This window comes from Lipophrys pholis, assembly GCF_963383615.2.
Source record: "Lipophrys pholis genome assembly, chromosome: 18".
Lineage (NCBI taxonomy): Eukaryota > Metazoa > Chordata > Actinopteri > Blenniiformes > Blenniidae > Lipophrys > Lipophrys pholis.
The window spans coordinates 24,658,525-24,673,617 of NC_137646.1; the positions used below are offsets into that span (position 1 = coordinate 24,658,525).

General features: G+C 42.4%; 1 protein-coding gene across 1 annotated transcript in view; it reads left to right on the forward strand.

Moving 5' to 3' along the window:
• The window catches only part of actn3b (actinin alpha 3b), a 32,381-nt gene that overhangs the window by 14,678 nt on the left and 2,610 nt on the right, over positions 1 to 15,093 (forward strand). Inside the window, exons 2-18 of the mRNA XM_080486585.1 lie at positions 2,557 to 2,671; positions 5,346 to 5,465; positions 6,404 to 6,490; positions 7,362 to 7,449; positions 7,593 to 7,671; positions 8,439 to 8,520; positions 8,670 to 8,755; positions 8,850 to 8,942; positions 9,074 to 9,304; positions 9,412 to 9,559; positions 10,673 to 10,823; positions 12,212 to 12,320; positions 12,418 to 12,558; positions 13,280 to 13,462; positions 13,781 to 13,915; positions 14,517 to 14,696; positions 14,780 to 14,926. Coding sequence (XP_080342711.1) covers positions 2,557 to 2,671; positions 5,346 to 5,465; positions 6,404 to 6,490; positions 7,362 to 7,449; positions 7,593 to 7,671; positions 8,439 to 8,520; positions 8,670 to 8,755; positions 8,850 to 8,942; positions 9,074 to 9,304; positions 9,412 to 9,559; positions 10,673 to 10,823; positions 12,212 to 12,320; positions 12,418 to 12,558; positions 13,280 to 13,462; positions 13,781 to 13,915; positions 14,517 to 14,696; positions 14,780 to 14,926 — 2,175 coding nt within the window. The remainder of the gene's footprint in view (positions 1 to 2,556; positions 2,672 to 5,345; positions 5,466 to 6,403; positions 6,491 to 7,361; positions 7,450 to 7,592; positions 7,672 to 8,438; positions 8,521 to 8,669; positions 8,756 to 8,849; positions 8,943 to 9,073; positions 9,305 to 9,411; positions 9,560 to 10,672; positions 10,824 to 12,211; positions 12,321 to 12,417; positions 12,559 to 13,279; positions 13,463 to 13,780; positions 13,916 to 14,516; positions 14,697 to 14,779; positions 14,927 to 15,093) is intronic.

The following is a 15,093-nucleotide window of genomic DNA, read 5'->3' on the forward strand; positions in this document are numbered from 1 at the left end:
ATTTATACGTCTCTCTGTCTCTCTCTCTCTCTCTCTCTCTCTCTCTCTCTCTCTCTCTGTCTGTCCCAACCTCTCTCTCTCTCCTCACTCCACCCACACTATCATCTGGAGTTAGTTATTCAGCTCATGTACTTGTTCTGCCTCGACACCCCCACATCCTCCGAGTGCCGGCAAAGTTTTGACTCCTCGCTTAGAGACTCCAACACACTTTCATTCTCTCTATACACACACACACACACACACACACACACACACACACACACACACACACACACACACACACACACACACACACACACACACACACACACACACACACACACACACTCTGCCCCTTTTTTCACAGTCGAAGCTAAATGCCATGAAAGCCTCTCAAAATCCCTTTCAGCCATTGATTGAATGGTCTGATGGAACCGATTGGACCCCCCCCCCCCCCCCTCCCCTCCCCCACTCCCCCCAGTACCGGTTCCATTAGGCGCTTTTCCAGACGGACCGAAAGCGAGCACTCAGCGGCCGAAAGCCATTTCCATCATCATCTGCATCATCCTGCCCGTTACGTCGCCTAATGAACGCTTTGCTTTCCCAAATGAACGATCCGGCTTTTTGAAAGAAGCAGCACCTACTCCAGCAAATAGTAGGGTAGGGTGGTGGTGGTGGGGGGGACAAAAAGTATGGAGGCTTCAGAATTTCTATACTTGTGTCCAAGGCCCAATATTTGATGTAGTGTCCCGGCTGTCTTTGAAACTTTGATTTGAGGCCTGAATGAATGAATGAATGAATGAATGAATGAATGACTGGTTTATTTCGGTTACAGTTAAAGTGCAAAACTCTTAAGCCGAGGCTTATTTTTGCCAATCCCTTAAAAACCCATAACGTTACCGAGGACAGCAGTGATACAAGAGAAAATAAAATATAAGAGAAGAAAAAAAAACGAAAAGTTATTCTTCTTAATCATTTCTGATTTCAATAATTTTTCATTGTAACTATTAATAATTTAACATTTCAATGGGGTTTTTTTGGGGGGAGATTTACACAATTTTAAGTGTGGAACCTGCGGCTCTGGAGATCTTACAAATAGGCCAGACTGTCTCCCCACAGAGATCCGTCCATCTTCTATACCGCTCAATCACACACACACACTCACATTCACACCTAGTGGACCTTTAGGTCCCGTTTATATAACAGCGTTTCAAGTGAAAATGTATAGTTTTGTGTTTTTGTTTCTGAAAAGTTTCACGTTTTCAAGGTAACGTTCTGAAAACGTTTGTAGTTTTCACTTGTTTATTTTTGTAATGAAACCACACGCAGCGGAGAACAATACGCTCTAAACGTTAACGATATTCTCACGTGGACATCCTAGTGGACCAAGTTGGATTGTTATTACGGTGACTGTCAAAATAAAAGTATCAGGTCCCAGGAGAATATGGACTAGGGCGTCACGACCCTCTGGAGGAAACGTCCTTCTTATTGTCTCTACTGAGCAGAACTACTATTTACTGTGAGCACAGTGCGCATGCAGCTGTAGAATGTAGTTATTCCTCGTGTAAATAGTTCTTCTATTTTTCCTTTTTTTCCCCCTCTTTCCTTCCTTTTCCTGTTTTCCCTTTCTCCTTATTTCCTTTTTTAAATTTTTTCCCTTTTTGACAGTTTTTTCCTGTATTATTATTATTATTATTATTATTATTATTATTATTATTATTATTATTATTATTATTATTATTATTATTATTATTATCACTATTTAAGTATTTTTAGCTTCTTTTATTTTGTAAATCCAGCTATTCCGGCTGTTTTACTTTGTTTTGTTTAGTTTTTTTTCTTTCAATTTCTAGTTTTTAAATTAGACCATTTTTTGGAAATCAGTGTCGTATGCAAATATAGTAAAAAAAACAACAACTAAGAAACAACCAAAATGGTTATTTACAAATAATTTAGTGAAGCTTCATGTGAGTCCTGGTCAGTACAAGACATTCTGCTTTTTGAAATATTCAGGACACGGCCTGAGTACTCACTTCCTTTGAGCTCATTTCATCACCCTGCATTGTTCAGGAGTCACAGTTTGTACTTGAACATTTGTGCACCCAGGGATACTTCCAAAAGACCGAGAAATACTGCGAACCCCGGCGAAGCAGGGCGAAGCAGAGCGCTGAGTAAACGGCAGCCGTCAGACCGGGCGCACACGTGGGCGAGCGGACACGACCCCTCGCCGTCACGACGAGGTCGCGGATTGAAGCCGACACTCGGGGCTTCGCTAAGCAGTTCTGACTGACCGGGGGAGAGGCTGTGTGTGTGTGTGTGTGTGTGTGTGTGTGTGTGTGTGTGTGTGTGTGTGTGTGTGTGTGTGTGTGTGTGTGTGTGTGTGTGTGTGTGTGTGTGTGTGTGTGTGTGTGTGTGTGTGTGTGTTGGTCAGGTAAAGTCGCGGCACGCAGGCTGCTGTCATCTGTCATTGTACTGTCGAGCCGATGGACGAGTGACCCTGTAACCCTCTCTCTCTCTCTCTCTCTCTCTCTCTCTCTCTCTCGCTCTCCCCTCTCTCTCTCTCTCTCTCTCCCCCAGACCTTCACAGCTTGGTGTAACTCCCACTTGAGAAAGGCCGGAACACAGATCGAGAACATTGAAGAGGACTTCAGAAATGGCCTCAAACTCATGCTGCTGCTGGAGGTCATATCAGGTGCGTCTCGTCACGCCAGCGAACACGTTTCCCGTCGGTCACGTCGGAGGATGAACTCCGTGGAAAGAAAATCGATTCTCCGAACGAGACGCGGACTCTTACAGGCAGAGAAGTTCTTTAATGAAAACGCTTTTCTATCTTTATCACGTAGGAGCCGTTTCTGACTCTCGTTGGCAGGAAGTTTAGTTTCGGATAGTTTTAGTTGCATTATTTGGACACTTGGTGGCGCTAAATAGACACAGGTTGTGTTCGTAGAGGACAAAGGTCACAGGGAGAGGAAGACAGGAAGATGAAGACAAGAAGAGGAAGACAGGTAGAGGAAGACAGGTAGAGGAAGACACAGGAAGAGGAAGACAGGAAGAGGAATACACAGGTAGAGGAAGACACAGGTAGAGGAAGACACAGGAAGAGGAAGACACAGGAAGAGGAAGACAGGTAGAAGAAGACACAGGAAGAGGAAGACACAGGAAGAGGAAGACAAAGGTAGAGGAAGACACAGGTAGAGGAAGACAGGTAGAGGAAGACACAGGTAGAGGAAGACACAGGAAGAGGAAGACAGGAAGAAGAAGACACAGGAAGAGGAAGACACAGGAAGAGGAAGACAAAGGTAGAGGAAGACACAGGAAGAGGAAGACAGGAAGAAGAAGACACAGGAAGAGGAAGACACAGGAAGAGGAAGACAGGAAGAAGAAGACACAGGAAGAGGAAGACACAGGAAGAGGAAGACAGGTAGAAGAAGACACAGGAAGAGGAAGACACAGGAAGAGGAAGACAAAGGTAGAGGAAGACACAGGTAGAGGAAGACAGGTAGAGGAAGACAGGAAGAGGAAGACAAGAAGAGGAAGACAGGTAGAGGAAGACAGGAAGAGGAAGACAAGAAGAGGAAGACAGGTAGAGGAAGACACAGGTAGAGGAAGACACAGGTATAGGAAGACAGGAAGAGGAAGACAAGAAGAGGAAGACAGGTAGAGGAAGACACAGGTAGAGGAAGACAGGAAGAGGAAGATAAGAAGAGGAAGACAGGTAGAGGAAGACACAGGAAGAGGAAGACAGGTAGAGGAAGACAGGTAGAGGAAGACAGGTAGAGGGAGGGAACATTGAAAGAACGTCATTGCAAAGCAGAATTGGGTAGTTTTAATAATGTGTCTGCTTTTTAAAAAATGAAAGAGAGATTTGTTTTATGTTTTATGCGTTTGGGAAGAGCAAATCTTTTTTATTTTTTTTTAAAAATATTGGAAAATAAATATGAGATCAAATTTTACTTCAAAACATTCATTGTGGGACTTATTTGGTTAATACAGATCAATTCAGTCCAATTCAATTTATATATATATATCTATATCTATCTATATCTGTATCTATATCTATATCTATCTATCTATCTATCTATCTATATATATCTAGATATATATCTAGATAGATAGATAGATAGATAGATAGATAGATAGATAGATAGATAGATAGATAGATAGATATAGATATGCCATTTCAAGGTACTTCTACAGAGAAAGTCCTCATGAGGATGTAGAAGAGACATTGGGAAGGAAAAACTAACAGGAAGAAACCTGCAGAAATCCTGGGAGACTTTCTGGTTCAGGTTGATAGAAATAGAAAAGAATAAAATAGAGAACAAGGCAAACAATCATGTACTATTCTTTAACCCTTTGTCTTTTTGTATGTACTTATATTTGTTCACTAATAAGACGTGATGAACGGAGAAGAGGCTGCATTCAGTCCTCTGAAAGTCAAAGCAAAGGAAACCAGTGTACCAACCACAGTATAGGACAATAAGTTGTTCAAATATAATGATGAAAAAGGCAGGATTATAAGATATATACATATTTCAGGATATGAAGTACAGATTTGTGAAGATGTAAATATTCAGTCGCAAGAAAAAACCCTGAGTCCATATTTAAAACATGAAAACTGCCTAATAAACACTATAGTGTACAAAGAAATACAAGGATTTCTAATAAACCTGAAAGTCTGCTTAATAATTGAAGTGAGAGTCGCTGGCAAAAAAGTGCAAATAAGCTAAAGTGATCAGATATCAGCAGTTTGTGGCGCCGCGGCAGGAAAGACTTTCTGCTGATCGGTGGAACGACTCGGAACGAGCAGTGTGTGTGTGTGTGTGTGTGTGTGTGTGTGTGTGTGTGTGTGTGTGTGTGTGTGTGTGTGTGTGTGTGTGTGTGTGTCTGTCGGGTTCTTCACACTTTAAAGTTCTACACAGACGTGACGCCACAAAGAAAACTTTACATTAGTAACACGAGGCCACGAAATGTTATCTTTTGGCGATTATATACCAATTTCATATCACAGAATAACTTGTATACTAACTCGAGAACAACAAAATATTAATTTCTTGCTGCTAAATATTGATTCAAGATGACAAAATATTAATTCCTGGTCACGTGATACTAATCTGTGACCATGAAAAACTCATTTGAGACCAGTAAGTATTCATTTGTTGCCACAAAACATTAATTAGAAACTACAAAATGTTAACTTGTGGTCAATAAATACTCATTTGTGTCCAAAGAAATATTCATTTGTGGCCGGAAAACACTAATATGAGACGGACAATATTAATTCCGAGCCACGAAATACTAGGGTGAAGATTTATGTCCGCAAAATTTTAATTTGTGGCCACTCATTTTTAATCTGTGTCTTTCAGGCGAGAGGCTGCCCAAACCCGACAAAGGCAAGATGCGTTTCCACAAGATCGCCAACGTGAACAAAGCTCTGGACTTCATCTGCAGCAAGGGCGTCAAGCTGGTGTCTATTGGTGCCGAGGGTGAGATTCCCGCCCTTTTCAGTCTTTCTAACAAAATGTTTACAAGCAGGGTTTTAGGCAGCGAGCCGTCCAGCCGCCATTTGGACGGTGGATTTTTGGAAAAGACAGACGAAAAAATAGCGTCCGTGTTGCTCAAAGCCTCTAAAATATTTGATGTCCTTCTATATTTGTCTAATTTTGCTTAAATTCATCTTTTTTCGCCAAAATACAGTGAATTATCGCCTCGAGTACACAACTCGCACAACTGACCTCCGGTTTAGTATCGCGCCCAGTAACGAGTGACGTGATTGGCCAGTTGATACCACGTGGTCCGTACCTTTTGAAAGGCGGCCTCTGATTGGTTCGTAACTCTCAGACTCATCCTGGTGCGTTCAAATGCTGAAGCAGAGAGGAGGAATTTTCACTTCCAATGAGAAAAGGAAAGAAAGCATACATTTTAAACACTATGAACTGTGGAGGGAAACGTCCTTATTGACTGAGCGTGTGCAGAAGAACTATTTACTACGGCCGCATGCGTTTCCAGAACACCCCCCCCCCCCTCCCCCGTTTCCACGGAGACCGAGTCAGAGCATTTTCAAAAAGTTGTCTTTTCAAACGGACGGAAGTTTTGCATTTTCACTTGAAATCATTCCCTTTACTAAGATAATAGTGTTTTGTAAAGTAGATCAACATAGTTTGCGTTAAGTTTTTCTATAAACGACTCAATGGATGCGTTAGAAATGAAGTAGCTGTACAGATACTTGATACAGGATTTGTTTCATAGTTTTGAGTCAAACTAAATTATTCCAAATAAACAAAAAAACTGGCTGAAATTAATACAAAACACTATGAATTCCTTCTAAAACTGTATTTTGGATGGACTTTGTGACATTTCCCCTCTTAAACTGGTCCTTCTCCGCAGCTTCAGAGTATGTTGTATGTTGTGTGTTTCTGTGTAGAAATTGTCGACGGTAATGGGAAGATGACCCTTGGTATGATCTGGACCATCATCCTGCGTTTCGCCATCCAGGACATCTCTGTGGAAGGTAACGTCTGATTGCACGTCTTATTCATTCCTCGTTTTCATTTCACATTTTGAATAAAATTCTGCTTCATTCATAAAGGTATCTCACCGCCCTCAAGTAGAGTTTGCAGTCAGAATAGTAAAACCACGTGAACTGGAGTATTTGTGTTTTTGTGACGTAAAATCACAGTTTTAGGACACAAAAAAGTTTTTGGTTTAAAAATGTTCCAGATATGTGTTATACCAGGGATCTCTGACAGTTGTACAGAAATAAACATTTTAGCTTATTTTTAGCTTATTTACACACCAGTCATTTTTAAAAGGGCTTTTAATTCTTGGATAAAAGGGGCTGTAATAAAAAATAAATAAAAAAATAACTAAAATCCCCATAAATTAGGAAAAAAAATTTCTGATACAGCTTTAAAAAAAACAAAAAAACACTTGAATTACTAAAAAAACAAAAACAACGAATACTTGAATTAGTAAAAAAAAAAAAAAAAACCTCAGATGAGAAGAATAATAACTAAAATCACCATAAATGAGGAAAAATTATTTCTCAAACAGCTTTAAAAAAAAACACTTGAATTACTAAAAAAAAAAAATAATAATTGAAAATGAGGGGAAAATATACACAACTGCCAAAAATGTCAAAACAATTCAATAAAAATTTTTTTTTAAAAAAGTGAAATCAGGTCCTGCATCTGTTTGTTTGTTCTGACTGCTGTGAAACACTTTCGATTTGAAGTAGTTTGAGTATTTTTTTTCCCTTCGTCTGATGCGTGGCCCAGCAGTCATCTAAATGGAGTGTGTGTGTGTGTGTGTGTGTGTGTGTGTGTGTGTGTGTGTGTGTGTGTGTGTGTGTGTGTGTGTGTGTGTGTGTGTGTGCTCACCAGAGACCTCTGCTAAGGAGGGTCTGCTGCTGTGGTGCCAGAGGAAGACTGCCCCCTACAGGAACGTCAACGTGCAGAACTTCCACATCAGGTGGGCCTGCCACGCCGAGCGGCGGCGTCCCTCGCTCGCCTGCCTCCTGACCTCGTCTCAATATTCCCGCCGAACCTTTTCCTCTTCCTCTCTGAGTGTTTTTCTTCCTCCCCGCTCTGCTCCTCTTCCTCCTCTGGGCTCAGTTGGAAGGACGGCCTGGCGCTGTGTGCCCTCATCCACAGACACAGACCCGACCTCATCGACTACTCCAAACTGAGAAAGGTGGACTGTCCCTCCCTCTTCTTGTCTCCTTCGCTTCCGTCTGCTCCCTGTTTTAACCGTCTCTTCACTTCTACTTTTCAATTCACAACGTTGCTTTTTTTTTTTTTTGTAAAACGTCATTTTAGCTTTACTTTGAAAGTTACTTCAATATGTGTTTGACGCAGTCTTACGTATAACTAATGTGTATTTCATGGTACTTTGTAGTGACGCGCCCATACTACTTCTTAAAAGTACTGACTTTTAGCCACTTGCTGATAACGAGTACTTATTAAACGCCCCGTTAGAGCCTGATATGGATTGTTATAAAATATAAAGTAATAAAACCCAAAATGTAATAAATAACTAGTCAATAATGTAAAAAGCTTAAGAACAAGAATTTAAACGTGATCCTAACATGTTTAATGGTTTACGTTATTTTGTACTGATTGGAGAAATAAATTACAGATTGAAGAGAACAAAATAATAGAAATGACTTGAGCAACAGCAATCCTACATAGATCCTATAAACAGATTTACATATAAACAAATAGTCCAAATTTTTAGAACTCATTCTTTCAGCGTTATTCAAATCGAAGTAGTTTAAGTCCAAACCGTGATGTGCAATCAGGGACGCATTGGAGTTTATTTTCTGCTTCCCGTGTGTGTGCGTGTGTGTGTGTGTGTGTGTGTGTGTGTGTGTGTGTGTGTGTGTGTGTGTGTGTGTGTGTGTGTGTGTGTGTGTGTGTGTGTGTGTGTGTGTGTGTGTGTGTGTGTGTGTGCGCCTGCAGGACGACCCCATCGGTAACCTGAACACCGCTTTCGAAGTGGCCGAGAAGTTCCTGGACATCCCCAAGATGCTCGACGCTGAAGGTTTTACGATCTTTTAGTATCACGTTATATTAGATTATAGATTAGATATATTTAATCTAAATAAATACTCCATAACTGACACACCACCAAACTGCTTTGCTCCAGGATCAACTGAGGTGTTATCTAAAGTGTTATTTTCTTTTCCCCAGACATTGTGAACACGCCCAAACCCGACGAGAAGGCCATCATGACCTACGTGTCCTGCTTCTACCACGCCTTCGCCGGCGCCGAGCAGGTAGCGTTTTGTTCTGACCCGGACAGCGACGGTCGCTCGTCGTACGTAAAACGCTTGAATCAAACCCCCCGCCCCTCCGTGTCGTTCCTCGCAGGCCGAGACGGCCGCCAACCGCATCTGCAAAGTGCTGGCCGTCAACCAGGAGAACGAGAAGCTGATGGAGGAGTACGAGAAGCTGGCCAGCGAGGTGACGGAGCGTGTTCCTATCACATCCACTTTTAAGGCTTCCGGTGTGAAATCCACCCGGGAACCTGTCTGACGTAAAGCGTGAGGCGACGCGACGTGGTTGATGGAACCTAACTGTGGGTTTGGCTGCAGCTGCTGGAGTGGATCCGCCGCACCACCCCCTGGCTGGAGAACCGCGCCGCCGAGCAGACCATGCGCGCCATGCAGCAGAAGCTGGAGGACTTCCGGGACTACCGCCGCATCCACAAGCCGCCGCGCGTCCAGGAGAAGTGCCAGCTGGAGATCAACTTCAACACCCTGCAGACCAAGCTGAGGCTCAGCAACAGGCCCGCCTTCATGCCCTCCGAGGGCAAGATGGTGTCGGTGAGCGCCTTCTTTCTTCAAACTTCATTAATAGAACATTATCAGACATATAACGGTGGAAAAAGTGTAAGTAAACAATGCCCCCCCCCCCCACCTCTCTCCTCCAGGATATTGCCAACGCCTGGAAGGGCCTGGAGCAGGTGGAGAAGGGCTACGAGGAGTGGCTGCTGACGGAGATCCGCCGCCTGGAGAGACTCGACCACCTGGCCGAGAAGTTCAAGCAGAAGTGCGCCATGCACGAGTCCTGGACTTCAGGTAGCCGCCGGGGCCACGGTTCACACGTTTACCGCCTCGCCGTGCAGGGAGTACGCCGCTTAAAGGAGAACGCGCCTGATTGGTTTATTAGGATTTAACATGGGGAAAAGGAGAAATTAGAAGAAAAATAGAAACCAAACACTTTGAGACATTTGCGCTTTCCTGGAGTAACTTTAGTTGACAAACAATTAGAGATGCACCGATGCCAGTATCGGCCCTGATATCGATACCGATACCGATACGGGGCCGATACTCTGTGTAGTATCGGCCCCGATCGATATCATATCAGTATCGATATCTGTATACAGATGTGGGTTTCCCTTTAAAAAAAATTTTGATTATAATTTATTAATTCATTTAGTCATTTGTTTCTTTATTCTTTTTTATATTTCTTTATTTGTTGATTTATTTCTTTCTTTATTTTCTGACTTCTATTTTCCATTGCTGATTATTTAAGTCAGGCCATCACATCTTTTATTCTTTAAACTCCTCAATGAAACTACCTTCCTTGTGTGTCTTGTGTGTGAACGATGGATACCGTCTATCGCACCTTTATGTTCTTTGTGTTATTGGTAATATTCATTGTTTTCCTGTGACAATCCAAAAAATTAATGACATGTTTATAAATTGAGCTTTATTATACGGCGAAAAGAGAATAAATTCTATTTAAAGTTCAGAAAATTCAGTTAGATAAAGGCAAGGCAAAGTTATTTAGAGAACTCCATTCAGACTCCAGGGAATACCCTTTAAAGCTTCACAGAGAAGTAAAAGAAATAGTTTCAAGTGAGCAATTAATAATAATGTCAAGTGAAGAGGAGTATGAAATACTTTTAAAACTTCTCATCCTTTCAAGATAAAGCAGAAAAATACTTGTGTAACAATTTAAAAACTTTCCATTTGAAAATGTGATTTTGTAATGTATTAAAATAAAAGAAATACCCTTCAGTAAGTTAAAATTCTCCACTTTAATGAGTTTTATTGAGCTTATGTGTTGTGTTTTAATCAAACCTGCTCAGGGGACAAAAAACGTGCAAACGCCAGAGAAATTCCTGATTCCAGCAGTAAAATGAGGCGTTTGGAGGACGCTGACTCACAAAGCGTTCTGTCTTCCAGGTAAGGAGGACCTCCTGTCCCAGAAGGACTACGAGTCGGCCTCCCTGATGGAGATCCGGGCCCTGATGAGGAAGCACGAGGCGTTCGAGAGCGACCTGGCCGCCCACCAGGACCGCGTGGAGCAGATCGCCGCCATCGCCCAGGAGCTCAAGTAACTCTCTCCGTTGAATATGAACGAAGGTGCAGCGGATTAAAGCAGGTTAACCACTGGAGATGAAAGGCGGCGAGCACAAACCTTTGATCTTAGCCATCTTTTTTTACTCCTCGCCGCTCCGCAGGGCGACTCCAGATCCTCTCTTTGATGTTACACACAGTACACCAGCTGAATATGTATATGACGTACATCGAGTTCTTCAGAAAGTACAAACGATTGTAGGACGACTCGTCCACGGATGAGATTCCAGAATTATTTTTGATAAAAATAAATCCTGTACAGTGTACTTTTACATACCGTTATTTGTAATCGATATTCTATACATTTTTTATAAATCTAGTATAAGTACTGACATAATTAGTATAGTCCAACTTTCGCAAGAAATGTTGGCAAAATGTGTCAAATCAGATCAGATCAAAATTCACTGTAGTTATTATATAACTCCCTCATTCTTCCATCTCTGAGTTATGGTGTGGAAATAATTATAAAAAAAAAAAAAATTTTAACTTCAGAAGAAGTAGACTCATAAATCAAGTTGCTTATTAGACTCCAACAAATCCTGTTTGTCATATTGAGACGCTAGAAATATAAAATATCGTCGACCTTATTGTTTTTGTTTGAAATATATATAATATATATATACTTTGATAAAGAGGGAGAGATTTGACCAAACAGTCAAAAGAAATGGATTAATAATCCTGGTATGAACTGGAAAACATCAGATTAACTCAGCTGGACATTACTCGTCTTACTTCGTTCTGCTACCAGGTTCTTTCAAGGTTCCTGTGCAGCCGAGAGGAGTAGAACATGTGACGTCGCCTGATTGGTCGACACAGACGAGTCGGAGGGCGGGTCGTTCACCCGCCATCACAACATGAACGCTCATAAAGAAAAATAGACGAGCAATCTATCTATCTATCTATCTATCTATCTATCTATCTATCTATCTATCTATCTATCTCTCTCGCTCTCTCTTTCTCAAATATGTAAAAAATAAACAAAGTAAAAAGAAAAACATCCAAATCAATAAACAAGATTTTGAGCGACGACGCTCTGTTTTCAATTTCTGCTTTTTAAAAAGTCAGGAAGAAGCAGAAACTTTAATTTAATCTTTCCCCTTTTGCATCTTTGTCACTAACTTCATTCTTAAGTGGAATAATAAATGATTTCTTTCTTAATTTATCATCAGCGTGTCTGAGCGCTTGATAAAGTTTGTGTTGCAGCGACGTGCGAAAACAGAAAATAACAAACGTACGCTCGTTTTTAAATCCACGGAGGGACGACAAGATAAAAAACGAGTGAAGAAACCAGAGAAAAGCGCAGATGATTCTATTATTCTACTGTCCTGAAGGGTGTGTTTCCTGTTTCCTGTTTCCTGTTTCCAGCGAGCTGGATTACCACGACGCCGCCACAGTCAACACCCGCTGCCAGGGCATCTGTGACCAGTGGGACAACCTGGGAACCCTCACCCAGAAGAGGAGGGACTCTCTGGAGGTAAAAAAAAAAACAACTGATGGAGGCAGAAACGGGTGGAGAAAAGACCCCCCACCGACAGCGTTTTGAGTTGTGGTTTGTGTCTCTGTGACCTCAGCGTGTGGAGAAGCTGTGGGAGACCATCGACCAGCTGTACCTGGAGTTCGCCAAGAGGGCGGCGCCCTTCAACAACTGGATGGACGGAGCCGTGGAGGACCTGCAGGACATGTTCATCGTCCACAGCATCGAGGAGATCCAGGTACGGAGGAAGGAAACGGGATCCAACCGGATCATACGTTCAGATTAAATCTTTCAAAAGAAAAGTTATTTATACTTTCAGAAAATATACAAAAGAATATTTGAGTATATATATATATATATATATATTTTTTTTTTTTACTTTTTAAATGTGGTGCTTGTGAAGTTTCAAAGTAGTATCTAATCAGTGACAAATATTTGGGATTTTCATAAAATGTATTAGATGAATAATGAAGGAACATTTTCCAATTCAATCATTTTTTATACGGATTATTTATATCATGATGAAATGATTTGAATAAAATGTTAAATATGTCAACAACTAAAAACTCTTTTCTTTAGTGTTGATTATTATTGCTGCTTTTAAGTGTTTTATATTATTGTTTTATCATTATTATTATTATGAAAGTGAAAAAGTCCGTGTCTGTACTCAGGTGTGTCATAAAAATCTACAAAAATTGAAATTATGGGCTAAATGTTACTATTCTCACTCATATTGTTTAATTTTTTGTAATTGAAGCTTATAAAGCCTGAAAATCCAAACTCCAGAATCTTCAGATATTATCTTATAAGATCAAATGTTTTATATTCCTTTAACTTATTGTCATAATTATCTGTTATTACCACATAATTATCACAAAATGTGCTTTATTTGGTGTTTTACTGTAGAAATTCAGACTTTTTCTTTCTTCCTCCCGCTCATCCTCGTCTTCCTTCGCCAGAGTCTGATCACGGCTCACGACCAGTTCAAGGCCACTCTGCCCGAAGCCGACAAGGAGCGCATGGCCACCATGGGCATCCACAACGAGATCCTGAAGATCGCCCAGACCTACGGCATCAAGCTGTCGGGAATCAACCCGTACACCAACCTCAGCCCCCAGGACATCAGCACCAAGTGGGACACTGTGAGTCCAGCGGCTCTGAACTGAAGCTCGGTTCGAGCCGCCAAATCACAGAGGGGAGGTCCGGTGCTCGTTCTGCCACCGAGCTGCACTGAAATGACCCCCGCTGTGATTACGACCAGAAAGAAAACTACAATTTCAACATAGAGGCATTTTTAATGATACTAACTGGTACAGAATACAGTGAAATGCCTGTTTCTCAAGTTTATTCCCGTCAGCTGCGCTTAAAGATGATTAATTTTGTGTTCGATTAAGGATAAACAGTGTTTGTTCAGTTATTCACCATCAGTAGTGACGGAGGACGTCCATGTGCCGCTGCAGGTGAAGCACCTGGTGCCCCTCAGAGACCAAATGCTCCAGGAGGAGGTGGCCCGGCAGCAGGCCAACGAGAGGCTGAGGCGCCAGTTCGCCGCCCAGGCCAACATCATCGGACCCTGGATTCAAACCAAGATGGAGGTACGGCGCGGCGCCATACGTTTCAGTGGCGGAGGGTTAAACTACAGAGAGAAGTGTGATGGTAGAGCTCATTAAAGTCAGACAATAATCAAAACTAGAGCTACACTCGGTAGAGCGCAACACTTCGGCAATGCGATATTTGTTTACGGAACCCAGTTAGCATGATAGCCATTAGCTCGTATTGATGTCCGTGAGCTACGTCACTGAGCAGGGAGCGTCTCCATGGCAACAGACGCTGATCTCCTCTGATCTCATCCGCTTTGCATGGGAAATTTCTTCGCAGTTTTTTGGGGATTTAATCGAAAAATGTTTTAACGTTAACGTTCCAGAATCTAATCTACTGGTCCTTGGATGAGGACAAATCTCTAACTTTTCACACCCGAATCGTATGAAATTTTCAAATAAATCAATAAATTTTGCAGACAAAAATAGAACCCTCTCGGCCAAAGGTAAAGATGTGAAGCGATGTTCTGCGAGCACAACGCGGAACGACGAGGGTCTGTTGGGTTTCTCTCCGTCGTGAAGCTTCTAGAAGCGAGCGTGTTGTCGGTGGTGCCAGGCCGATCAAGCCGAGTTGAATGAGTGTGAAACGCGTGTGCAGGAGATCAGCCACGTGTCGGTGGACATCGCCGGCTCTCTGGAGGAACAGATGAACAGCCTGAAGCAGTACGAGCAGAACATCATCAACTACAAATCCAACATCGACAAGCTGGAGGGCGACCACCAGCTGAGCCAGGAGTCGCTCATCTTCGACAACAAGCACACCAACTACACCATGGAGGTGAGCCGCCGCCGCCTCCTCCTCCGCCTCCTCCTGTCTCTCTGTCCGTCTCACCCCTCCCCCCCCTGTCTCCCTGGCTGCAGCACATCCGTGTGGGCTGGGAGCAGCTGCTCACCACCATCGCCAGAACCATCAACGAGGTGGAGAACCAGATCCTGACCCGCGACGCCAAAGGAATCAGCCAGGAGCAGCTGAACGAGTTCAGAGCCTCCTTCAACCACTTCGACAGGGTCAGAGGACACACACACACACACACACGCACACACACACATGCACACGCATCATAATAACACACACACACACACACACACACACACATCATAATAACACACACACACACCATACACACTCATCAACACACACACACACACCATAATACCACACACGCACACACACA